This window comes from Gekko japonicus, unplaced genomic scaffold (assembly GCF_001447785.1).
Source record: "Gekko japonicus isolate JY-2015 unplaced genomic scaffold, Gekko_japonicus_V1.1 scaffold3510, whole genome shotgun sequence".
NCBI classification, from domain to species: Eukaryota; Metazoa; Chordata; class Lepidosauria; order Squamata; family Gekkonidae; genus Gekko; species Gekko japonicus.
In genome coordinates, this window is record NW_015164765.1 from 100,361 (window position 1) to 127,445 (window position 27,085).

At 49.8% G+C, this 27,085-nt stretch overlaps 1 protein-coding gene across 1 annotated transcript in view; it reads left to right on the forward strand.

The window, feature by feature from the left end:
- The first annotated feature begins 7,362 nt into the window (after positions 1 to 7,362).
- The window catches only part of LOC107109138 (histone-lysine N-methyltransferase 2B-like), a 38,403-nt gene continuing 18,680 nt past the window's right edge, over positions 7,363 to 27,085 (forward strand). Inside the window, exons 1-3 of the mRNA XM_015409713.1 lie at positions 7,363 to 7,500; positions 21,229 to 21,304; positions 24,640 to 26,861. Coding sequence (XP_015265199.1) covers positions 7,363 to 7,500; positions 21,229 to 21,304; positions 24,640 to 26,861 — 2,436 coding nt within the window. The remainder of the gene's footprint in view (positions 7,501 to 21,228; positions 21,305 to 24,639; positions 26,862 to 27,085) is intronic.

The window sequence follows — 27,085 nt, forward strand, 5'->3', positions numbered from 1 at the left end:
GTAGAAGCCATAGCTCTGGAAGCAAAGGTCAAAATGTCCAGAGTAGCGTCAGCAGAGAAGGAGGCACCCTTAAGAATGCGTGAAGTGCCCTCCAGGAGACCTCTGTTGTTCTCTGGTAATAGTTGAATTAACTTACGAATCCAGACAATTGATGCTCTGGATGCTATAGAAGTAGTAGCTGCTACTCTCACCATCATGGTAACAGCCTCATAAATCTTCTTGAGTATGGCGTCTACCTTCTTGTCAATAGGGTCCTGTATGGATCAGTGCCCATCTTCCGAGATGAGGCCCGCGGATTGGATGGCCGCCACTGGCCCATCCACTGGTGGTACCTGTAAAAGCTCATTTGCATATGAAGGTAAGGCATATAATCTTCTTACAAACCCAGGAGACTGTCTGTTTGCTGCTGGTTTGTCCCAAGCCATTCTGAGCTGTCTCTCAAAATATTCAGGGAATGGGAAGACACCGTTCTCCACTGACTCCTCGGGGGGGGGGAATTCAGATAGCCCCCTGGAACGAGACTTAAACCTGGGCTTAAAGGGTCCCTGCTCTTCAATAGCCGGGGAATCCTGAATCTCTAGGGCTTTCATAGCCTTGATGAGGAAATATTGATAATCCTCTGCCTTAAAAGATCTACTAGATTGTTCTGGCATTTTCAGTTCTTCATCTTCCTCCTCAGAGAGGAATTCGCCCTCCTCCCTGTATTCAATGTTGGAAATGGAAGAATCCTCCTCCTCCTCCCTACGTTCCCCTCTATGTCTTTTGTGGGAACTGGGGGGGGTGCATTCTGTGCTGCCTTGGTAGGCCAGGCCTTAAGATGGGTAGACCTGGGCACCAGCTTGGCCAGAGAGACCCATTTTGTTACAAAAGGAGAACATCTCCTCCAGCATGGCCTGCCTGAAAAACCTCATTAGATTGGAGGAGCAAAAATCGGCCCTTGGAGCATCAGGAATCCCCCCCCCCGGGGAGTGGGTCAGGCCTGGGGAGACACGTAACAGGGGTCTTATTGGCTCCCATGCAGTGCTAAACGCCCAGCAGAGGAATCTCGCCGCCTCCGGACTCCCGCACCGCCAATCCAAGATGGCTGCCGCTTGTCTTCGGCCAATTTTGGCGGGCTCCACGTCTTCTGGCACTCAGTGGCAGTTCTTGGTGTTCTGCACCGCCACCGCCACCTCTGCTGGGTCCGTTGGGGTGGAACAAGCAAGCCCAGAGGGCGAGTTGGCCCCACTGATGGCTGCGGCGAACGTTTCATCCTCAGCTGAGGAGAAACTGTCGGAGTGCTCTGCTGCCATCACCATCTTTCTGAACGCAGCAGCTAGGCTTGCCAGGTCCCCCAGAGGCCCGTCCCCTGCCGTCGGCGGATCAGGCCCCAGGGGGAACCCCACCCCCAAAGCACACGACATGCACGTCACTCCCGGAGCAGTGCTGAAATCCCCCGCTCCAGTGCCGATCCGACTTGGGAACCCTAGCAGCAGCACTCGTCGTCTTTGCAGCTCCCTCGCTGCTCTTGACTCTCGTCGAAGAGCAGATAGAGAGAAAAAATAGAGTTGATTTAGAGTAGGAGACATTTAGAAGGAGAAAAAAGGCAAAACGTTGTAGCAAAGTGAAAAAGAATTTAGTCAAGCAAGCAGAGCTTTGACCCTAGCTGCTACTCCCTAAGAGGCAGGAATAGAACTGAAGGCAGGGCTATTCCCAAGGTGCCAAGAGGAAGGGGGGAAAAGTGTTTCCTGCCTCCCTAAAGGAATGATGGGAATAACCCATGGAGATGTCCTCCACCTCAGAGGGAGAAGGTTCCATTTTGGAATGCTGCCTTTTTTTTAAAAAAAAAAAAGATATTTCTGCAAATAGAGCAGCAGCCCACCAAACAAAGAGACGAGACCATTCCTCCCTGCAAAGCTCCTTGGACAGTAGGGGTAAAAAAATACCAAATAAAAAAATAATTAGACACAAATGCAGACTGCATGAGTTCATTAAGGAGGGGGGGAAATTACAAAAACATTGGTAGCATTATACTTTTACCAAAATAGCCAGGGGCGGGACAGAAAAGAAAGAATTTTCCTGGAAAGAATGAGCAGCCCAAGTCTGAACTTGACTTCTTATAATCTCGAAGTGGGATGGACAATGTGCTATGCCCACGCACAGCCCAACCCAATACATGTTTATTCAGAAGTCCTGCTGATGATATTTTATTCTTCTGTAAAGCATGTAGAGGATGGCAGTATAAGTAACTTTAATCAGCGGTTGTCATTTGACATTGCAATCCTATGCAGAATTACTCCAGCCTCAGACCCATGAAAATCAATGGATTTAGACTGGGTTAACTCAACATGGGATTGCACTATGATTAGCCTCATTTGTATCTGACGAAGGGAGCTTTGACTCTTGAAAGCTTATACCCTGAAAACCTTGTTGGTCTCTAAGATGCTCAAATCTATTTGTAGGTAGATCAAGATGGGTAGCCGTATTAGTTTGTCTGTAGCAGCAGAAAAGAGCACAAGTCTAGTAGCACCTTAAAGACTAAGCAGAAAAGAAGAGAAGAGATTGGATTTATATCCTGCCCTTCACTACCCAAAGGAGTCTCAGAGCGGCTAACAAACTCCTTTCCCTTCCCCTCCCCACAACAGACACCCTGTGAGGTGGGTGGAGCTGAGAGAGCTCTTGACAGAAACTGCTCTTTTTCAAGAACAGCTGTGCCAGAACTATGGCTTGCCCAAGGTCATTCAGCAGGTGCAAGTGGAGGAGTGGGGAATCAAACCCGGTTCTCCCAGATTAGAGTCCACGTACTTAACCACTACACCAAACTGGCTCTCAAGAGCAAGTGTCCAGTAGCATCTTAAAGAGTAACACAATTTGTGGCAGGGGATAAGCTTTCATGAGTCACCACTCACTTCTTCAAATCTCTAGACCTGAAGAAGTGAGCACTAATTTACGAAAGCGCATACCCTGCCACAAATTGTCTTTAAGGTGCTACTGTAGTCTAACTCTTGCTCTTTTCTAAATCTATTTGTAGTCTGTGTTTCTCACTGGACCTTGCAGCAGAATATGAGTATGATGAGAACTGTTCAGCCATTCATTGGTGTAGTGGTTAGGAGCATGGACTCTAATCTGGGAGGTTTGATCCCCCACTCCTCCACATGCAGCTGCTGGAGTGACCTTGGGTTAGTCACAAGTTATTTCAGAGCTGTTCTCTCAAGAGCACTTCTCTCAAGAGCTCTCTCAGCCCCACCTACCTCACAGGGTGGCTATTGTGGGGAGGGGAAGGGAAAGGGATTGTAAACCGCTGTGAGACTCCTTCGGGTAGTAGAGGGTGGGGTATAAATCCAATCTCTGCTTCTTCATTCAGCAAGCGAATTACAAAGTAAGATAAAAGTCTGAATCCAGTGGCACCTTTAAGACCAATAAAGTTTTATTCTGGGTATAAGCTTTTGTGTGAATGCATACTTCTTTAGATACATTGAAACAGAAGTCACCAACCAATACATACAGGTAGTGGGTGAGGAAGGTGTTGCCAGGAAAGGCTAATTAGAGTTAAGAAGCACAAGTAACTGAGCAGTAAATATAGCTATGACTGGATGAAGGTAGTAAGACCTGTGAATAGCAGCAAATTAGCATACAGCATAATAAATGAGTTTACAAATAGATGCAAGAACTGAATGACCTTAGCATGTATAGTGAGATAAAAAACCAATCTCTCTGTTAAGTCCTGGGTGTTCCATTGCCCCAAGTGTTGTAATAACTTGTAACTCAGCAGTCTCCCATTCTAGTCTGTTTCTGAAGTTCCTTTGCAATAAAACAGCTACTTTCAGGCCCCACACTGAATGTCCTGGAAGTCTGGAGTGTCCTCCTACGGGTTTCTGAGTTTTGTGATTCTTGATGTCAAATTTGTGTCCATTTATCCTTTGATGTAGGGTTTGATTTATCTGCCCTATGTAGACAACTGAAAGGCATTGTTAGCATTTAATGGCATATACAATCTTAGAAGATGAGCAAGTGAATAAGCCTGAGATGGTGCAGTTGATATAGTTTGATCCAGTGATTGTGTTGTCTGGGTGTATGTGGCAGCAAAGTTGGCATCTAGATTTATTGCAAGCTCTGATACTAGTGTCCACCTTCAAATTAAGTGTGGTATTAATGTGGGCGAGGAGTATGATAAAAACATTTTAATCTTACAGCAAAGATTCCTGGTACAACAGAACAAGGCGGTGGAGCTGGGAGGATTACAGGTATGAATGAGAAAAGCTATTCAGTCAATCAGCAAGCCGAGTGCAACATATGAAAACAATTCTGTCTAGCAGCAAATGAAACAGAATAATGCAGTGGGGGTTGGGGTTGAAGGATTGGGGGGGAAACAACACACACAAACAAAAAACTGTCCAAGGCGACAGAACAATCAGTATTCTGTCCGCTAGGACAGACTTCAGCTGACGGCTCTAGACCAGGAATGGGTCCATCACAATAACAGTGCAAAACTATGCAGAATTACTCCAGTCTAAAATCATTGCTTTTAATGCATTTAGGCTGGAATAACTTTGCATTTGATTGCAATGTTAATCTTAATGTTAAACAGTCTTTAAACTGCTGTAACATTTCTCTTTGTTTTCTCCTTAATTGAGTTAGCTTTAATTAAATCCACAGTGCCACACTCAGCAATTATACTGCCACAGGAGGTGGTGGGCAGCTACAAGCATGGACAGCTTCAAGAGGGAATTGGATAAAGATATGGAGCAGAGGCCCATCCGTGACTATTAGCCACAAGGTATAGATAGGAACTCTTGGTCTGGGGCAAGTGATGTTCTGTATTCTTGGTGCTTGGAGGGGGCAACAGTGGGAGGGCTTCTAGTGTCCTGGCCCCACTAGTGGACCTCCTGATGGCACCTGGTATTTTTGGCCACTGTGTGACAGAGCGTTGGACTAGATGGGCCATTGGCCTGATCCAACATTGGCTTCTCTTATATTCTTACTTGTCTAACATTATTGAAATCAATGGGTATAGAAGAGTGTAAACCTCTTTAGGATAGGTATGCCTGCCTCCATGTGGGTTTTATAGATCTCCCAGAATTATAACAGATTTCCAGACCACAGGGATCAGTTCCGCTGGAGAAAATGGCTGGAGAAAATGGGTGACCTCTATGTCCCATTCACCTAGAGAAAATGGTGGACCTCTGTGGCATTATACCTTGCTGATGTCTCTCCCCTTCCCCGAATCATAGCCCACTCCCAAATCTCCAGAAATTTCCCAACTCAGAGTCGGCAACTTTACTTTAGGATGGCAACAGCAATGTTACTTTTATCTTTCTCCTCAGTTATTTAACCAGAATTATGATGCATGCAAAAACTTGTTTGCCACTATGTTAAAGTAACAACTTCTACTCAGGAATTCTATGTTTACTACTATCTCTGACCCGGATGGCCCAGGCTAGCTCTAATCCTGTCAGATCTTGGAAGCTAAGAAAGGTTGGGCCTGGTTAGTATTTGGATGGGAGAACACCAAGGAAATACCAGGGTTTCCATCACCAATACAATTTAAATGTCATCAATAATACACCTGACTTGCAGGAAAATAGACATTTGCTTGGCGGGAAATTCCATGAAAAGCAACGCACTTGAGATTAGATTTGAAAATAACAAACGAGACTTGGGGCACTTCAAAGGCAAAACAAGTTGATTATGGTGGAAGCCTTCGCCAACCAGATCCAAGAAAGGACTTCTATTTATTTGACATTTCAGCCCAAAGGCTCTCGGAGCGACCGTACCACAGTTTCTTCCAGATCCGTGTTCCCATATGGCAGTGAGTGGTTTGGGAGTCTGACTGCTGATCAATTCTCCCTCTAAACTGTGGAGTCTTGTGAACAGAGATTCTACTTTGTGAGCTCCTGGCATTAAGGTTGTGAGCGAGCGATTTGGCGACTGCATAAATTAGTGTGCTCTAGAGCCGTCCTTCCTGAGCTAAGACAAAAATGTGTAAGCCGGAGGCTAAAAAACTATGCGCTAGCTCACACTGACTCAGCTTAGAGGGAACACTGCTGCTGATCTAATTTCAGTAGCATTTGTAAACACCTTAGCTGAACATTAAATTGGGTCAAAATATTGTTTTCCCTCCGCGTACAGATATTGTACATTGACACTCACCCCCTCCCCTCCCCTTCCCATAATTTACATGCATTTTACATGCATTTCCCCTCCGCTTCCCGCGTGGCTAGCAACGTGCGGACCGTTCCACCGCCAAGCTTCCCTCTGCTTGTCTTTTTCGTTCTAAAATGGTACTGCCTGGATTCAGCGAGTCACCCTTGCGCGCGCGTTCTCCCTCTCTCTCTCTGGAGATATATTTTGCAAGATGGGCAGGACCGTTAATCTAAGGGGCATTTGGCATGGTGTCAAATTACATCGCAGTCACTTTCCTTTTGCCCGGGCTTGTGCGCGCGCGGTATTCATTCATTCTCCCAAAAAGTTTGGTAACTTTTCAGCGCGGAGCCGGATGGGACTTGTAGGCACTAATGTCGCTTCCTAGAACGATCCGTGGCCCTGTCAAGCCGTGGTCGGGAGGAAGGGTGCGGGGTAGATCTCATCCGCCCCTTAAAGGAGGAATCGGGAGGCAGACTTTCCTCCAACCCCTGCACCAATGCACAGCCCCCGGCACGTTTTACAGAGCAGGCTTTACCGCTTGTCCGCGGGACCTTCTGTTTTTTAAAAAAAGCTCAAATTCTGCAATGGCCATATTTGAGACTAGCTCAGTGCACGAGCCCCACCGCCCGGAAGCTACCACCGTCCTCGACTACACCGCCCAGAATGCGCACCGACGGCCACACAAGCGCATGCCGGGAATTGTAGTTGCGGGGCCGCGCCTCCCTTCTCGTCCTGACTCCTTCCTCGCTCGGCGTCTCTCGCAACAACTCGCGGCCCCTTTTACCACGCCGTCTTCCCTCGAATGGCCTCCTCCCTGCTGAGAGCCTCCTCCAGCCAAACTACGGACGTTCCGCCACCTTCCCCGACTCCTAAGGGGTGAACAACCATTGCCACCGCCTCAATCGCCCACCATGCCTGAGGGCAGCTTCGCCGAAGCGCATCTTGGGTGACGTAGTCCCTGCCTGGCATGACTTCGCCTTTCAAACAACGGAGGAGTAGCTAGGCGGAGGACTCTCCTTCCCAGGGTGCACAGCGCACTCCACCGTGCCGTGGTGCCGGACGGGCATTGTGGTTCTGCGCCTTCCCTCGTCTCCCTTCTCGCTTATGCTCATCGACGCGCCGGGAGACTCGGATTCCCAAGTTGCCCCGCGCGTCGGGGCTGGGGCTCTGTGGGGATTGTTATTGTGGCGGCCCGGCCCCCCCCCCACCCCCACCGCGGAGTCCTCTCAGTGTTTAAAGATGGCGGCGGCGGCGGCTGCTGTGGGAGGCGGCGGCGGCGACGCCACCCTGGGGAGCCTCCTGGGCCTCGGACGGAGCCTGCGCCGCCTGCAGGGCCTGCTGGGTGACAGCAGCAGCAGCGACGGCGCGGAGGAGCCGGTGAGGATCCCCGAGCTGCAGCCGGGCTCGGATCCCTTGGACGGGAAGGGGAAGGGGAAGGAAGGGGGGGGGGTAGGGCCGCTCCTGCAAGAAGGAAAGTCTCTGCGGGGCTGATCGTGGCTGCTTTTTTGCAAGTGGGGCAGGAACATGGGGCGGGGGGAGTCGTCCTTTCTCTTTGCTGTTTCCAGATCCTCCTCCTCGTATGTGGGTTGCCCTCGACGGGCCACCCTCCCTGTTCCCAAAGGCCGGGGATGGGCCGTGGCTGAAAGGGGGCAGAGCATCTCCTTGGCATGCAGGTTCGGTCCCTGGCATCTCCATATTTTTTTTATTAAAAAAGATGAAGTAGTAAAAGAGTCCTGCCTGAAACCCTAAAGAGTTCCAGGGTCAATCATCAGTCCAAAAATGGAGCTAGGAACCGATGTGAAAGATCTCTGCCTGAGATCCGGCTTCCAGTCTGAGTAGACAATCCTGACCTGGATAGGGAAATGATCTGGCTCAGGATGGAGTAATTTTGTGTATTCTTATTAAGGGGGAGGGTCTGGGGTTCGGTGGGATGGCATCTGCTTTGTATACAGAAGGCCCCTGGATCCGTCTCCAGTTAGAAAGTGTTCTGGTGTAGGGGATGTGGGAGATCTCTGCTTGAGATAGCTTTGTGAGTTCATGTGCTCAGAATCCCTCCTGTTCAATACAATCCCTCCTGTTCAATCCCTCCTGGCTCAGTGGCAGAACATGTGCGTTGCGCGCAGAGGGTCCCAGGCTCAATCTCCGTCATCTCCACTTAAAGGATCAGGCACTAAAGTGATGTAGAAAGCCCTTTCCCTGAGACGTTGGAGAGCTGCTGCCCGTCACTGACCTTGCTAGGCAATTAGGATCGTTCTCCTGCTCTGTGTCAGGCACCTCAGGAAATTCACGATGCTGTAATCTTGTGCCCCGGGGAGTAAGCCCTCCTTGGCCTCAGTTGGGCACATCTCCAAATAAGCCAGCAGAGGGCTGCTGAAGGATCTGGCCAATTTTTGCCCATGGTTGTTGTCAAAGCTGCCTCACCTGTGCGTGACGTGTGTTTGCTGTTGCCTGGATTGTGCGTCCTCCTTCAGGTGATGCCGGGTTGCCCCCCAGTGAGCAGATGCTGGCCTCCCCGGGGACAGAAACTGCTATGCTCCTTGTGGACCGCTGTGGGGCTTTCTAAATGGTTCTTCTGGTGGTTCTTGGGAGGGAGGACTGTGCAGGGTGTGGACAGGTAGGGGGCGTGGCGTGATCAAACATATGGTCCTTTTGTTCCTACCTTGGCTCTTGAAAGCTGATCTTCTGACAGCTCTTCATCGCCTGCCAGACTATCTCCCCCCTCTCTGTCTTCCTGCCTGTATAGCAAACTGCCTGGGAAAAGGCAGCCTCACACCTGAGAATGCTCTCATGTAGTTTCCTGTAAAGTTACTGGAGGTTTCCTTTCTGCATTTTGGTCAGATAGGCTCCTGGGGGGGGGGGTGTCTGGCATTTCTTCCTTGAAGTAAGGCGGCTGCTATTCTTCAGGGGAAGGGTGGGCACAGTAAACCTAGAAATGAAGGTGGAGGGGCTTGCATTGGAAGGAGTGATTGGCTTGGGTTTATTTAAGGCTGAGAAGGCTTCTTTACTCCCGGGAGCATCATACTTGAAGGGATAGCCGGGTGTCGAGACTATGAACGTCAAGGAACAAACCAGTTGTGGCAGAACCGAGTGCTTGTCTGTCACCACAGCATATGTATCTGATGCCCCTTGCAAATATGAGTTTAATGATTAGCTACTGAAATTTTCGTAGCAGGAGGTAAGATGAACATCTGGCAGAGGTTGAGAGCGAAACTGAGGTAGGAGACCAAGTTCTCGGCTGATTGTCTTTCCAGTATCTGAGTTCTGAGTCCCCATCTAATCGCAAGTTTCATTGTACTTTGCTGGTTAAACGTGAGCTTAGCTACATTTGAGATCTCAGTTTGTTGTTGTTAGCTGGAGAAGCTTGTCTTCAACATTCAGCCTGCACTCATCTCTCTCTCTCTCTCTCTCTCTCTCTGCTCTTCCTGTGGGGAGGGAACTCAAAGCAGCTTACAACGTCATTCTTCCCTCCTCCATTTTATCCTCACAACCCAGAAAGGTGGGTTGGGCTCAGAGAGTGAAGACATGGCACTGCCCTATACTGAATCAGACTCTTGGTCTGCCAAGATCACTGTTGTCTACTCAGACTGGCAGTGGATCTCCTGGGTTTCAGGCTGAGGTGTTTCACATCACCTACTGGCTGCCAGAGCCTTTAGCTGGAGATGCCAGGGACTGAACCTGGGACCTTCTCTGTGCCAAGCAGATGCTCTTAACATTGAGCCATGGCCCCTCCCTAAAGTCAGTGTTGTCTACTCAGACTGGCAGGGGCTCTCCAGGATCTCAGGAAGAGGGCTTTCCCATCACCCACTGCCTGAGCTTTTAAACTAGAGATGCCGGGGATTGAACGTGGGACCTTCTGCATGCCAAGCAGATGCTCTACCACTGAGCCACAGTCCCTCCCTTGACTGACTCAAGATCGCCTAGCAAGTTTCCATGGCAGAGTGGGGATTTGAATCCAGTTCTCCCGGATGCTTGCCTGACATTCTGGACATGCACCACACTGGCTCACTAGGGCACAGTGGCTGTCAATTATTTTGTAATCGTAAAACCAGCACCTTGTTTGTGCACAAAGGATTGTTTCCTGGCAAAGTACTGGTATTCCAGTTGGATGTCCTTTTTCTTTGAGGCACTGACTCCCGTGTTACATCACATTGTGGCTTGACTAGGCAAGGCTGACGGCAGGCTTCCCCGTTTCAGGCACTCTGCAAGCATGCCGACATTTGAGAGAGCTGGCAGTTCATGTCTGGAGGGAAATGGTGCAAGGAAATCAGAAGAGTGCCCTTCGTGGTGCGATGGCTACAAGGTGTTTGGCCTAGCTGTCACTGAAGTGGTAAACTCGGATCTGGACCGTGGGCCTCAATTCATGTGTTTTTCCATTCAAAAATGAAAAAGAATCCATTCGCGTACAAAATTATCCTATTGTGGAGGTCCCTTCGCGTACAAAATTATCCTATTGTGGAGGCAAGGTCTGGCTTATTTTTTGTCCTGGCAGGCTGCTTTTATTTATGGAGGGGATTCATTTGCGTACAGATGTAAGTCTGTATAGATGTGCAGATCTACCACCTTCTCTAACTAGAGTCTGGTAGATGTCTGACCAGAGAAACTCTTTACCAGCCTGGCTTCAGGAGCTGGCCTCAATTGAGGATTGTGGATTTTTAAAAATTCCTTGTCAGGTTTTAGAAACCTGCAAAACTGTGCCACGGTACTTGGTCTTCTGCTGAAGGACTACAGGTGCCAACTACAGACAAAAAGGGACCCAAGAAAGAAATTTGAGAACTGTTTGGCACAGTGCTATGTGCCTCCTGTCCTGGAATGTTTTGGGGTGCTCGTCCTGGAGAGCCATGAGGACTGGGGGGGCAAAGGGTCAGATGTCATCTGTTTGACCTGACCGTAGCCCTAGGAACTGGGCCAAAAGAGAGACAGAGTGAGGAGAGATTAAAGCGAGGAGACCTGAGTAGATCTAGGCTTGGGTGAGCAGAGTGTGGAATGTGGTGTGTCCATCACCGCTTTGGATGGGAGGTGAAAGGGGCTCCTTCTGTTGAGTTGTTGTTTTTTGCCGTCAAGTCACAGCTGACTTATGGCAACCCCACAGGAGTTTCACGGCAAGAGGCGTTCAGAGGTGGCTTGCCATTGCCTGCCTCCACGTCGCGACCCTGGCATTTCGTGGTGGTCACCCATCCAAATAGGGCCAACCCTGCTTAGCTCCCGAGATTTGATGGGATCAGACCAACCTGGGCTGTCCAGGTAAGGGCTTCTGTTGGAGTAAAGGTAAAGGTTCCCTTGCTCGAAAGCCAGTCGAATCCGACTCTAGGGTTGCGGTGCTCATCTCCGTTTCAAAGCCAAAGAGCCAGCGCTGTCCGAAGACGTTTCCGTGGTCATGTGGCCGGCATGACTAAACACCAAGGCGCACGGAACGCTGTTACCTTCCCACCGAAGTGGTCCCTATTTATCTACTTGCAATTTCTTGCTTTCGAACTGCTAGGATGGCAGGAGCTGGAGCTAGAGATGGGAGCTCACGCCATCATGCGGCACCCGGGTCTCGAACTGCTGAACTACTGACCTTCCACAGCCTGCAGTTCAGCGTCTTAACCACTTGAGCCACCGCAGCTACTGTTGGAGTAGGGCCTGTTAAACATTGGATCAAGTTTGAATGGTTAGCCTTTATGTGGTTACACTGAAGACCAGCCCCATCTCTTCTTGATGGCTGTCTCTGTGTGTCCTCAGTTGATGCTGATGAGCAAACAGCTTCCCAGGAGTCTATGAACACATACCCCTCTTCCTAGAACCTGGTGGGCTGTGTTATTTTAAACAGCCTTTTGGAAATCCTCCTGAGTTCTCACAAGCTTTTATCAGGTTCTGCCATAGGAAGATTTGGCTAATGGTGCATAAGCTTTCCTGAAGACAGCTTTTTCTCCAGTAGTGGGACCTGTAAAATTACCCTGTAAAATGTGCAGCTGCCATGGAGTGTGAGGTGCATTCTAGAGCACGTTCTCGGCTCATGGCGCATCATCTCATAGTGTGCCAAAGAGCAAGAGTCCAGAAGCACCTTGAAGGTGAACAAAATCTGTGGCAGGGTACGAGCTTCCGTGGGTCACTGCTCACCTCTTCATCTTTTACAGTGTGTGCTTCGTTTGTGCAGGGAGGTGAAGCCCAGTAGGCCTGATCATACTGGGCACCTTGTTTGGATTTTGCGCACCCTAAAACATTCTCCCAAAACCTTTGCTCATGTTCCTGGGCAGACGGCATGGAAAGGGAGTTTAAGAACCACTGTGCTTCATCAGTACACGCCAGTGCTTGGAACGCAGGAGCAGTGTGATTCCTGGTGGCCAAGGAGATGCAAACTGGGAATACCAGCTGAGGTAGCTTTTAAGACACCCTCTAATTTACAGGCAAGTGTTGGAAGAGCAGAACCACCATCATGTCTCCTTCTTCAAGTATAGGTAAATACCCTAGGATTGCTGAGGTTCCCTTATAAACTGCCAGATACTGACTGTCAATGAATAGCACTGGTGAGGATGGATGAGTGCGTGTGGCTCCTCACCCATCCCCAGTTGGCCTTGGAAGCACTTGAAGAGCAGCGATTTCCTGTTTTCACTGGCTGGTAATTATAACCAATTCTCAGCAGTTGCAGGAGTGAACACCCCCCCCCCCGTGATGTAATTCTGAATGCAATTAAGCCCTGGTGCTTCTGTCTGCCATGCCATTCCCTTATCACTTGTGATCTGTGAGCATCTTTGCTTCTCCAGTGCAGTGCAAGGAGAAGGCTCAGGTGTATTTCATACGTTCGCAGGATGGCTGCACAAAAGCGACGCTTGGTATCCTGTGGGTGCTTGCCTTCTTTTTTAGTTACCATACGTGACTGCGGGGGGGGGGGAAATATCCCAAACATGTCAGTTGTGCTCATTGAAAATTTTAACCAAATTCACCTTTGGGCCATGGATTTGTGTAACAGCATGTCGCTGGTGCTGCCTGCCTGCCTGCCTTCTCCCAGTTCACTGGCTGGCTGTCTCTAGCCTCTCCTTGATTTTGCAGTTTCTGTTGCCTCCTCCCTGCGCTCTACGCCTCACCGGCAATCTTTAAGCATTTGGGGTATTTTGCGAAATGTTTACTCTGCCTTTCTTCCTTCATGGATCTCAAAGCGGTGTTTGTGGGGTTTCCAAGAGATCTCCCATCCAGGCAGTGACCAGGCCTGTTCAGTTTCCACAGGGCGATCGCATCACGTGCCTTTGGTTCAGACCCGTGCTCTGGTCCCTTCTAAGTCTTGACATTTGAAATCCTTTTTTCTCACAGAGAATTTACAAAAGATCCATTATGGAATTTACTCTCTGCATTTAACTTATCTTCCAGCACCTTTAATCATCTTCCCCCTCAGTAGGATTTCCAGTTTGCTTTCCACTGATCTGAAGAAGTGAGCTGTGATTCATGGAAGCTCGTATTGAAATTAGTGTTCGTTTGTAATGGCCTGATGAATTTTTGCTTTACTTTGCCACAGTTGATTATCACGGCTACCCCCTTTGCTGTCATGCAAGGCACATTCAAGGAAATGGGCCCAATTCTCTCCATTCCTCCCAGATATTTACTAGCTCATGTTGTTCACATGTACCTGTTACCGATGCTCCCTCTAAGCTGTGGAGTCTTGTGAACAAAAATTCTGCTTTGCCAGCTACTGGCATTAAAGTTGTGAGCGAGCGATTTGGCTACTGCATAAATTAGTTTGCTCTGGAGCCACATTTCCTGAGCTAAGGCGAAAATGTGTGAGCCGGAGGCTAAAAAAACTGAGCTAGCTCACACTAACTCAGCTTAGAGGGAACACTCCCTGTTACCATTTTGGGATGGGTAGTGTCTTCAGGATCGGGAGTGGGGGGGGGAGCACCGCCTACTACAATTTACAAGAACCTTCATGGCTGGTTGTCTGGGTAAATGTTCTTGCTCGTCATAGAGGACCAGCTGTTTACAAGTCTTTATTATCGGGGCATCCTTGGCACAGGCTTTGTACAGGATCTCTGACATCAACCATGTGTGTGTTGATAATATCCACTGCGATGGCGTGAGCTTTCCCACCATGACATGCCTGCTATAATTTCCAGTGTCAGAAACACAGTGAAGTCCGTGGCAGCGTTGACAGTATTCTTTTCTGAGCATGTTGAAATGAGCTTCAGGCAGGCAGCTGGCTCTGGTTACCTGCTTCTCTGGTAAGCATGGCATCAGACACCTGGGGACTGGCAGCAAGCTTCACCGCCCTTCTGTTTCTTTCCCTCCGTGTGCTGAAACGAAAAGCTGTTTTAAAAAAACACCTTGAGATCCATTATTCAATCTGCACTGATGGCGTCATGCAGACGCACCCACACGGACCCCTCGTGACCCTTTGTTTCTGCCCTTCTGCATGCAAGCGCTGTTCACATGTTAATGGTGAATATGTGCACCATCTATGTACCGTGTACGTTTGATTTTTCTTTGCATGTGCATTGAGCAGTTCTCATGTTATGATGGATGCGAGAGCCAGTTTGGTGTAGTGGTTAAGTGCACAGACTCTAATCTTGGAGAACCGGGTTTGATTCCCCACTCCTCCACTCGCAGCTGCTGGATGACCTTGGGCAAGCCATAGTTCTGTCAGAGCTGTTCTCTCAAGGGCAGTTCTTGAAAGAGCTCGCTCAGCCCCACCTACCTCACACAGGGTGTCTGTTGGGGGGAGGGGAAGGGAAAGGAGTCTGTAAGCTGCTCTGAGACTCCTTCAGGTAGTGAAGGCCGGGGTATAAATCCAATCTCTTCTTCTTCTTCTCTTCTATAGCCGAACGTACTGGTTCCTGGTTTCATTTGTTAAGGGCCATCTCTTGCAAACAGATGGATGTATGCCTGTGTGATATGCATGTGTGTTCACTGTAACATGTGAACGGGGCTATAATCCCTGCTCTTTCCTCTGTTTTCTGGGGGTTTTTTGTAATGGATAATTGTAACGGGCTTCTGTGCCACTCAGTCGTTGGCCTGACAAGCAATTCCTTAAAAAAAAAAAAAAATTGGCATTGGCATTGTTTGCAAATTTGGGCTCATCTCACAAAATGTAACAGGAGGAGTTTTGTTTTCTTACTCTTCTGGAAAGCTGTGTCGCATTGGTGGCGTTGTCTGAACAGAGCGTGTTTCCCCATGAACAATCTGATACTGCCATCACAGCACGTACCATGCTGATGATTTCAATTATGGGTAGACCTGCCCTTGAAATATCCAACTTCTTTTGAGCTTTTGCAATAGCTTACCTTATGCTGGTCAATAGTGTGTTTCTTTGCTTGTCTTGTAGAGTTTTCTGCCTGTGAGTATGCATCAAGGGAGCTGTGCAAAATACTTTCCCGGTTTGCTTCGTGTGCACATAGATAGTACAACGTCTACTGTGTCCATAGAATTTAACAAGAGCCATTGAGAATCCAGGGAGCCGCGACTTGGCCACCCAGGAGTGGAGGTGCTGGCAGCATACACAAGTGTGGTGGATTATTATTTTTTCTCCCCATGAGGATAAATGGCAACCACGCACTTCTGTGGGGGAGGAAACAAAGGGATGGACCTGGAGTCATCTTTGGGTGTCCTGCCCAGTAGGTAATGGGAAAGGCCTCTGCCTGGGACCCTGGAGAGCTGCTGCCAGTCTGAGTAGACAATGCTGACTTTGATGGACTAAGGGTCCGATCCACTATAAGGCAGATTGATGTGTTCATGTGCCCCAGTCACTCTGGCAGCAAAGAATCCTACAATCTCATCCTAGTGTCTTCGTTGTTGGTCACACCAAGTGGGATGGGCTGTGGGGAACAAGTGTGTGCGTATGTGTGTGTAAAATACATAGTATGTTGTGCTGATAAAAGCCGAAGGGTTTTACAGTCTTATTTATTTATTTTATTTAACTTTTGGCTTGCTACCCCGCTCAAACCCCCCACAGGGGGTCTCTGAGCGGCTCTACAGTTAACCATTATCGTCACTATAGACTTGTGAAGGTCATTGTTATTTTCTATCAGTGAATTAGAAACCGAAGTTGGGAGCGAGCAGGACTCATCTTGCGAGTCCCCACAGCTGACCACAGGTCTGATCTTTGCCGAGTCCAGCAACTCAACCAACCATGCCGGCAGTTTTAGAACCCAGCATTCTGTCTTGGGGTTTTGTCTCTTTTGAAGAGGTGTTTTCATGTCTTCCCTGCCAACCTAGCAGTTCGAAAGCAAGAAATTGCAAGTAGATAAATAGGGACCACTTCGGTGGGAAGGTAACAGCGTTCCGTGCGCCTTGGTGTTTAGTCGTGCCGGCCACATGACCACGGAATCGTCTTCGGACAGCGCTGGCTCTTTGGCTTGGAAACGGAGATGAGCACCGCAACCCTAGAGTCGGATTCGACTGGCTTTCGAGCAAGGGAACCTTTACCCTTTTTACCTTTTCATGTCTTAATTGCTGCTCTTTACTGCAGTGATCCTTTCTCGGTGGAGGGAGCACCTCTTGGTTTTAAACTGGTGAGCCACAGTGGGTCCCCCCCCCCCAGGTTGTCCTCAAGTTACCATGGACAATGTTGAAGGCTTTCCCTATCCAAACAGAGACAGATTGCTGAATAGTTTCAGTTCCTTTCTGCATTCCAATGCAGCTGGACTGGGAGCCCCATGTGAAAGACAGGCATTGCTGGGAATCTGGGTAGGTGTTTGCAAAGCTCACACACATTCCGTGCTGTCAAGTCCAGGTTAGCCGTTACATGGCCAGCCCTGGAGGACCCTTTGGGCTTGTGCATTCCTCCTTCCCCTCACTGACAGCCAACTAATTCCTTTCTGCATCAATCTGTGTTTGGCTGTCACATCCAGACCTCGGCTTGGGACTTGCGTGTTCATCCCTGCAAACCAGTATTCTAAATTCTGGGGCAGTCCTGGTTTGGAATCATGGGTTGTAGGAAAGAGAGCAAACTGTAGTTTGATGTTGGGTTGTATTTATTTATCTCGGCTTTTATTCCGCCCTCCCTGCAAGCAGACTTAGGGTGGATCACAACAACAATATACAGCAATATAAACACAATAATCCAGTAGTTAAAACTGTATGGATTAAAACAGGTAGTGCTATCCGTTAAAGTACAATAGTGGTCCACAACACAGGGACCTGCAGGGAGTCATGGGAAGAGAGAGCAATTTGGAAATCTCCCACTCCAGGGTTCTCTAAACTCTCTCTAGGTCTGATTTCTCTCTTTTGTTCCATCTTTTCTTTAGCGTTTTCAGCCTGGTTTTTTTAGGTTCATTTTTAAATTTTGCTTAATTTGTCCAGTCATTTCCCCCCCCCTGCATATCTGGGGGAAGGGGGTGTCCCTAAGTATGTAAAGACCCTCTGTCTTGTTTTGCCCGTCACCCAGTTTGGCAGCTCTCGTCATTGACATGGAGACCAATCACATGGTGATGACAAACTTTGCTGTGAATGTATGAAAGGGGCCTGTTGGAGAGCACACAAGCCCAAGAGTCCCCAGGAACAGATTAAATCATGTATGAAATTGGCCCAGACTAGCAGCCTCTAGATTAACCTCTGTGACACAGAGCATATGTGTGAGTTGCGAAGACTGCCTGCCACCAAGTCAATCAATCAATCAATAGACCTTTAATGGCATATACAACATTAAAATCAGAGACAGTAAATGACACAATCAGCTAAAAGTCTGAGATCATTATAAAATCATAAAACGGAGTTTCCCACATTTTTCACTCTTATCACAGCCAAGTCACACTTTCCTTTCCCCTTCAGTGCAAGCATTCAAGAACAGCTGCATTGGAATGTAGAAGGGGCTGAATTCAGGGACCCGCCTGAGCAGCCACCTGCTGGACAGCTGTAGCGTAAGAAGACGTGATGGTTCGCAGTGGGCCAGGAAACCAGAAAAGGGGTCCACAGCACAGGATGCACTTTCTTGCTCTCTGGAAGTCACTAAATCCATACTGTGATGTGCAGATGATTTTGTGTGTGCTGTTGCCTGCCATCTGTTCACTATCCCAGATGCCCAGCTGCAATGCCTTGATTATCTCTGAGATGGGGCCGTTTCTTTCTGACCTTTCAGGAACAGCCACCAGAGAGTGTGGGTTTAAAAAAAAAAAATTGGGGGGGGGTTATGTGAGTGCGTGTGTGTGTGTGCGCACCTGGAAGTCATGGGCAACCTCTGGTGACTGACCCTTACTGGGGACCTGGAGAATTTTCAGAGAGGTGGCTGAATAAAGCCCGCCCCGCCTCCCGACTGCTGGCATTCCAAGGAGGTCTCCCATCCAAGTACTTGCCAGAGTTGACCCTGCTTAGCTTCCAAGATCGGGCTTGCCTGGCCTATCCGTGTCAGGGCAAGAGTGTATGTAGTTTTGAGCTATTTCCTGGTGTGCCACCGAGGCCCAGTCTGACTCCCTCCTTGCCTTCTTGAAGAAAGAGACAGTTCCACCTATGACTCTTCTCTTGATGGCTGAAGACAAATCCCAGATGCCTTCAGGTTTTTGATGGGCCCTTCTGGCATGTTAGCAAAAGAGCACACACAACATGGGCATAGCTTACAATCCTTGGCCAGCTTGCGCCTTCGTGCTCAACCTGTCAGTTTCCAATGGGACAGATACATTTTAAAAGCCGGTATTCCTTGCAAGTGTGGATTGAGTCGTGGTCTACTGTGGCACTTTACTCCAAAGCACGGTTAGCCGGAGCACGGTTAACCGGTTTTGCTTTGCAGAGCATAATGAACCGAAATGCGTGCCCGGCTGACTGAAGGGATCCCAGTTTTCCAACTTCTTATAACAATTATTTGCTTTTCTGTTCTCCAGTGGATGTGGCATCTACACAGCTACAGTTCTAATAACATCTCCAGGGTGGCCAAGAGGCACCGTGAGAACAAACTGAGAAGCAATCTCCAATTAACATCCTTGTACGCAGGGCAAAAATAGTGCATTTTCTTGCCCACTTTTGTGCTCCCCCCCTCCCATTTTTCCTGCCAGAGTAAGCGTTTAAAGGCACTTTGGTCAAAGAATGGCACATTAAGTCAACAGTGAGGAAACTGAATTCAAGATTAAGGTCCTGCATTTAGGAGTGCGTGGATGTTATTGGCACCTTTTCTGGATTAAGGCAAAAAAGTGAGAAAGAATTATGTAGAAAAGTTCTGGCATGCCCTTCAGCCCCTTCTTCCCTCTGGGAAGCTTTCGGAAGTCTAGAAAAGAAGGAAGGGGGTAGAAGAGGGGGGCATCTTTGGAGGTAGTTTTAGCCTGGGCATGGCCAGTTGGCAACCCCATTTTAGAGGTCATCTGTTCATATGCAATGAAGGGGTGCCCTCTCCAAAGAGAAACCCTTCACTATCTTTTGAAACTCTCAAATGGGGTGGTTGTGTTAAGGGATTATTATTATTATCGTATGGCGTCGTGTGTGGAATAGCCAGGAGATGCTAAGATTGTCTGGCAGCCAGAAGTTCTAGTTGTTTTAGCATTATGCACCACTAGGTGGCGAGCTAGACTTGTTTTTAAGGCAAGAGACGTTTCAGAGGTGGTTTGCCATTGCCTGCCTCTGCATCACAACCCTGGTATTGTGAATGCTGGCTAAGGCCAACCCTGCTTAGCTTACGAGATCTGATGAGATTGGGCTAGATTGGGCTAGATTGGGCTATCCAGGTTAAGGGGTAACTCACCTGTCTTAAGATGCTTGGCTAGCGTTGTGGGCAAGGTCCTCTAGGTGGTATGGCTTTCACCATTCTGACCATGCGTGCAAGTAAAAAGAAACCCCATGGGTCTGATACTCGATACACAGATGTGCGGTGGCCAAACAGAAATGTGTTCTGTAGGAGCCTTGGGAGGTCAAGGCCATGATCATTAAAAGGCCAGTGGAGCCAGTCGTCTGGGAATGCCTTTCAAACCCGAGGGGATCTGATAGCACAGTTGACTTTAGATGGGATCTGTTTAAGATCCTTCAGTAGCTGCTGCTGAACGGTACTTGCAGAGGATTCGAGAAGGTCACGGACAAAAGTCCTGCAGGAAGATCGTACCAGGGCTATCGCTAGAAAAATGGTCCTGATTCTTTGAGGGAGTCCTACAACAGCAGTCGCGGTTTCTGCCGTGCAAGGGGGTCAGGAGAGATCTGGCAACAGGAAGGAGGTGCACCTTGGTCTTCTCATTCGGGAACATGTTTTTGTAGCACTTGGTGTTTGTGCAAATGCATTCCTACTGGCTTCTGACCATCACGCCTTATCCCCTTGGCCAAGTAGGCTGTGATTCTCCAGGGCACACCACCAAGCTGACTCTAGAGCCACCCTGCTTCTTGAAAAAGTTCTTCCATCTCCTGCCTGTCACAGCTGCTTCCTGGCAGTAATAACATCTGTCCTTGTGGCCATTATCCAGCGGCACTGGTGGAGATGGGCTGAGGCTGCCAATGGTTTGCCAGAGGCCAAGTAAATGTGTGCCAGATGTGAGATTTGAAGCCCTGATGTTTGTGCTTCAGTGAGGGATGCACAGCCATGTGCTTTATCTCTCTCTCTCTGAACATGGAGGCCCTGTTTGGCAGTCATGGGGAATCAACATTGGCAGAGTAGGGCTGTGGTTCAGTGGGAGAGCGTCTGGCTGGTATGTGGAAGGTTCAGTCCCCGGCATCTCCAAATAAAAGGATCAGGCAGTAGGTGATGTGAAGGAGCTCCAGCTCTAATACTGGCAAGCCCGCCTGCTAGAGTTGGCAACACTGACCCTGATTGATCAAGGATCTGATTCAGGATAAGGCAGATCCTTCCGTTCTCGTTGAGGGGGGAGAGGTCGTGGCTCAGTGGAAGAGCATCTGATTGGTATGCAGAAGGTCCTGGGCTCAGTCCTCAGCATCCCCAAGTAAAAAGATCAGAAGCAGGTGAGGTGAGAGACCTCCACCTGTAACCATAGACAGCAGCTGCCTGCCAGAGTAGGTAATGCTGACCTTGATACAGGAAGGGTATGATCCAGGGCAACGCAGCTTCCTGTATAGACATCCTCCATGAGTTCTTCAACCGCACACACACACCCCTTTCAAAAGCACCCTACGCACGTGGCCATCATTGCATCTTGTGATGGTGGGTCTCCTCTGATTGAAAGAGCACAGGTGTCCTCTCTGTTTTTGACGCTGCTTCTCTCTCCCCTTCTCTCTTGGCAGGATGAGTTTCTGGGCTTCCACTCCGAGGATGAGGCCTCCCAGAGTTCTTTGCGCACTGCTCTACGGTCTAAAAGAGGTAAGGGTGTCTGTTGCGGGTGCATGCATGCAGTTTCTCCATGGTGGAAAAAAGAGGGGGTTCCCTTTGACCATCTAAAAGGTTATGATGGGGATTGTGACACCTTCAGGCACAAAAGCCATGGGGAACAGGGTATGTGTGTGTTGTAACAAGGAGAGGAACTTGGGAAGATTGAGCGAAAAAGCTGTCTGGATCCAACCCCGTGTTTTGTAATTTTTTTAGCTGTCTCATATAGTGGCCATCTAGTTCCTCCCGAGGTCCAGCAACAGGGCATAGAGGCCGAGGCCTTCCCCTGATGTTAGCTGCTGGCACTAGGATTCAGAAGTTTACTGCCTCTCAATGTGAAGGTTCCCTTTAGTCACCATGGCTAGTAGCTACTGATAGACCTGTCCTCCATGAAACTATATAACCCCCTTTTAAAGCTGTAGCTGTGTATGCCTGTGGCTATCACTGCATCCTCTGGCAGCAAATTCCATACTTTAATGATTGCTTTTGTAAAGAAGTATTTCTTTTTGTCTATCCTGAATCTACTGGCCGTCAGCTTCACTGGATGCTCTTGAGTTCTAGTGTTTTGGGAGAGGGAGAAGAGTTTCTCTTTGTCTGCTTTCTCCACCCCATGCTAAAAGCTCCCACTGAGTTGTCCCTTCTCTAAACTGAAAAGTCCCAGACTCTTCAGCCTTCCTTATAGGGAAGGTGCTACAACCCCCTAATCATCTCAGTTGCCCTGTTCTGTGTTTTTTCCAGCTCTGCAAGGTCATTTTTTAGGTATGGTGACTAGAACTGTACACAGTATTCCAAATGAGGTTGCACCATAGATCTGTACAGGAGCATTACAATATTGGCTGAAAAAATGAATTCCGCTAGAGTGGAATACAGTTCAATGCCTTACCCTGAAGCCTTCAGTTGACTCCCCAAAGCCATCCCAAACAGTAGTTCTGCAAGCTAGCGAGACGCTACCTTGCAAGCTTCAAGGGGGAAGACATTTATAATTCAGGAAAATACATTCCAGTCAGTGTTCCCTCTAAGCCATGGAGTCTTGTGAGCAAAAATTCTACTTTGTGAGCTACTGGCATTCACGTTGTGAGCAAGCGATTTGGCTGCTGCATAAATTTGTTTGCCCTGCAGCCCTTCTTCCTGAGCGGCGACAAAGATATGTGAGCCGGAGGCTAAAAAACTGTGAGCTAGCTCACACTAACTCAGCTTAGAGGGAACACTGATTCCAGTATGTCTTTTTCCAAAATCAAAGCATTCCTGTATTTACCCAAAAGGCAACCCCCCCCGAAGTGCACCATTACATTCACATATTATTCATAATGGCGTACAGTGATAAAACATTTCCGTGCATAACTTTTTTTGGGGGGGGTCATCTCACATTCAGAGCCATCTTCCTTTCGCATATATATTTACAGCAAGAGTAGTTCAGCAGTGGAATCGACTGCCTAGGGAGGTGGTGAGCTCCCCCTCGCTGGTGGTCTTCAGGCAGTGGCTGGACAAACACTAGGCAAGGGAGGCTTTAAGCGGATCCCACGTTGAGCAGGGGGTTGGACTAGATGGCCTGTATGACCCCTCCCAACTCTGTGATTCTATACATGGCATTTAACAGCTCTGAAAGGGGAGTTTTAAAAGGGCAACCTGGTCAACATCCCAAGTAGTTTCTTCTTCTTCTTTTTTTGAAGTCACTGTATTGAAGCACAGACGTTTCTTCTTCTTTTTTGAAGTCACTGTATTGAAGCACAGAACAGGTAGCTCAGGGGCAATTATTTATCGTACGGCAGAATAACACACAGGAAGCATATAATAATATAAAATACATAACCAAGTTGATACGAGTATACAGACAGATTGAGCAATCCCCCTAAGTACTACTATCTAAATTTTCAGTCCACTCAGTCGCAGCTGGGGAGAGTTCAGGGAGCTCCGTCACATCTCCCTGGAAAGCACGATGCTCACAGTCCTGTGACGGAAAATCGTTTGGCAGGCTGCACCACAATTGCATTCGGGTCCTGGTATTTTGCTCCATTTAAGCAACAGGGCTGCACAACTGCCAAAGCCTGTTTGTATTCTATTAGCCATCTTCCATACTTTACGTGGCAAGTTGAATCCTGTGGATCTCTCGTTGCTGTTTATCAGGTTATGAATATCGGGTGGAACTGACTGCATCCATGTTTGCAACCTAGATCGAAATTTCATGATTGCAGCATTTGTGCAGATTTTATTGCTGGGCGTCAGGACTTTAGTCTGGATAGGCCCACGTCAGCCATGTCTTTGTGGATGGGCAGCTCTCTGTTTTCAGTGATCTTCCTGTATTCACGAAGAAAAGCATCTTGTCTTTGGAGATGTTTTGTGTGTGTATTTTTGCTGCTAGTTTGGTAAGACGGTGTTTATAGCTCAGGGGCAATCTGCTAAGCACTCTCGCTGCCTGATAACTTGCACCCATACCTGGTGCTCAGTGCCAAAGTAGACGTTCCGCTGGGGAAACCACCTTGGGTCTTTTAAAAGGAAGTAGCAGCCGCATGTGGCCCAGTTTGGGACTGAGGTTGTGGTTGTGGGGGATTAAACTTCCCCCACCCGTGGCGGTTTTGCTGATTTGAAGCCCTGAACTGTTAGCCACGAAAGAGACAAAAATCAGATGCTTTCCCTTCGCCTGTATGTGATTTTGGGGAAACCAGCCGGGGTGGATGGAGGAAACTAAACTCCCTCTTCTCCACAACTGTAGCACCAGTCTGGATCAGGACCCAGCATTAGGGTTGCCAGGTCCCCCGGGCTGCTGGTGGCGGGTTTTTTTTTTTTTTGCCAGGTCCCGGCTGGGAAACCTGGAGCTCCGAGGGTGGAGCCCGGGGAGGACAGGGACCTCAGTGGGGTTCAGTGCCACAGAGTTCCCCCCCTCCAAAGCATCCATTTTCTCCAGGGGAACTGATCTCTCTAGTTTGGAGAGGAGGTGTCATTTCAGGGGATCCTGAGGTCCTATCCAGAGGAGGGCATATCCCTCCCACGCATGGACGCCATTTAATTTTTCGAGTTGCTGCAGAGCTCCCGCTTCCTCCTTTAAAACAGTTGAAAAGATTCACTGTATTTCCCTATCCAGCTCCTTTTTTCAGGGTGGCACAGAGCTAAGTGCCTAATGACTACAGCGCCAACAAAAGGATCTGTGTTGAGCGGCATCCTGGGAACAGCCTTTGGCCGTTTGTGGAGGGTCCCCCCCCCCCGGCACGTCAGATGTGCCGGCACCTTTTTGAACTGACCTTTTCCTCTCCAGAGTGGCTTAGCTTAGCAGATCTTTCTGCCGCGATGGTGAAAACACTCCTGCAGCTAAGCTTTCCTCCTTCTTTCCACAGGTGCGGCTCTGCCTGCCCGCGGGCGGAAGAAGAGGGCGCTCTCCGAGGACAGCCGTTCCAAGCGGCTGGCCAAGCAGAAGGCCGCCGAGTCACAGAGGGAGCGTATGGTGAAGGCCTTGGCTGAACTGCTTCAGAGGGCCAAGGGACCCCCAGCCCGATTGGGCAGGCCACCGGGTTCGGGCCCCAAGATAGGCAGGATGCTTCCCGAGCAGACTAAAGTTGGCCTGGAAGCAGGCGGTTCCGTAAAAGCCACCCTCTCTCCCACCCTTCCTCCACAGACCGGGAAGAATCCCAACTCCATTGCATCCGCCAGGCCACGCGGCCGGCCACGGGGCTCCTTCACCAAGAGACCCAGGACCACGCCTGGACCTCCTTGCCAAAGCGTCGAAGCTCCATGTTCCCTCCCCGAACCTGAGCACAAGAGCCCTTCGCCCTCACCACGCCCAGCTGTCAGCCCCTCCCCACCATCCCCAGAACCTAAGAAGCCCCCACTCATCCTAAAGTTCTTTTCCAAGGCCAGGCGGCATAAGTCCGGCAAGTTGGTGGTCACCCACGTCCGGCTAAAGGGCTCTGGCCACAGAAGGGGCCGCAAGAGGAAATGGAGTGTTGTGCAGAAGAAGAGAAGCTCCCCGCTCCCCTCCCTGTCTGTCTCTGAGTCGGAGGCCCCTTTGTCGGAGTCGGAAGCTTCTGCCCCTGAACGGGAACAAAAAGGGGTGGCTTCGACTCTGGAGTCGCAGCCGGAGGTTCTCGATGAGAGTCCAGAACCACAGCCAGAACTTCCAGCCCCAAAGGCAGAGGCACAACCAGATGTGTTCGCTCAGGAGCCAGAGAAACAACCAGAGGCTCCGCCCCCCATGGTGGAAGTCTGTCGACCAGAACTGGAGGCTCCGACTCCAGGAGACGGCGTTCCCGCTTCACCGAATGGACTTTCCGGGAAACAAGGGCAACAGCAGGCCGACCCACAGAGTGACAGGACGGGGGCCCTTCCCGTGGAGGGGTCTTCCAGCATCTCCCGTTCCACCCGGGCACAGTGTTCAAAGCGGGGCCGTGGCCGCCCGCCCCTCACCGCTTCCCAGCGGGCCCAGCGCATGGCCTCTCAGCAGCAACCAACCAAGGCCCGAGAGGAGGCTTTGGCGGCCGCCCAACAGGCTGGTGGCACCGGCTCCGAGGAAGCCCCGGCTCTCAAGGCCACGTTCCTGAAGAATATCCGCCAGTTCATCATGCCTGTGGTGAGCGCTCGCTCGTCACGCCTCATCCGCACCCCCCGCCGCTTTATCGACGAGATCCCGCAGAAGACGGCCAAGCCTGTAGAAAGCCCTGCTGCCCCGGAAGGGTCTTGTCCTGACAAACAAGAGGCCCTCCTGTCGTCGTTGCCGGTGACCTCACTGCAGCTGACTCCCCCGAACCCTAGCTCTCCGAGTAAAGATAGTTCCAGAGCTCTCTCCCCGCCACCTTCCCCTAACGTTCCCCATATAGCTTCCTCTGCTTCCGCCCTGCCTGAGAAGCGGCGTTCCATCCTCCGGGAGCCCACTTTCCGCTGGACTTCCCTGAGCCCCACTTCATCCCCCAAAGATCTGGGCAAGACCCTGTTCCATCTTCCTAGCGAAGATTCCCCTTCTTTGCCCAGCACTCCGACGCTAACCCCTTCGCCCCCCGCCAAGCGGACCCCCCTGCTGCGGGCCCCTCAGTTCACGCCGAGCGAAGCACACCTTAAAATCTACGAGTCGCTGACGGTGTCTTCCGAGGAGTCCGAGTCGGCGCACGCTTCCCCTGAGGTCAGGAGAGACACCCCGGCATCGCAGCAGCAAGAAGCTCCCACCCTCCCCAATGAGCCGGTGGTGGTAACCCGCAGCAGCAAGAGGCTGATGGGAAGGACGAACCATCTCACCTTGCCCCTCTTCACGGAGGTCCCGAGACCGCTCGGGGCCCAGGGCAAAGAGCTGATCACCATGGAGGATGTGAATTCTCCCGGTGTGGTGCACAAGGTGGCCATCCGCAGGGTCGTGCCTCCGGCAGTCCACCCGAAGGAGGAGGAGGCCGATAGCTCGGAGAGCGAGGCGGAGCCGGCCAGCCCCGGTTCAGGAGAGCTACCGCCCCCTCCGGAGGTGCCGAAGCCCATTATGGCCCAGCTGTCGAGCATGGACAAAGTGTACAGCTTGCTCACTCGTGCCAAGGTGCAGCTTTTCAAGATCGATCAGCAGAAGAATTTCAAACTGGGCCCGGTAAGAGCTACTTGCGTGGGGTGGGAGGGGTGGGCAGGGCTTTGGGGTGAAGATGGAGCCCAGAAGAAGATGCAGGTGGTCTTGGGGAATCTTAGTGGATCGCTCTTTATCAATTGGTTTTTTTTCTCTTTTTACACCAGTGGACCCCCATGGGGGGGCTGTTTATCAGCAGGGTTTGTAATTAATGCTCCCCCTAAACTGTGGAGTCTTGTGAGTAAAAATTC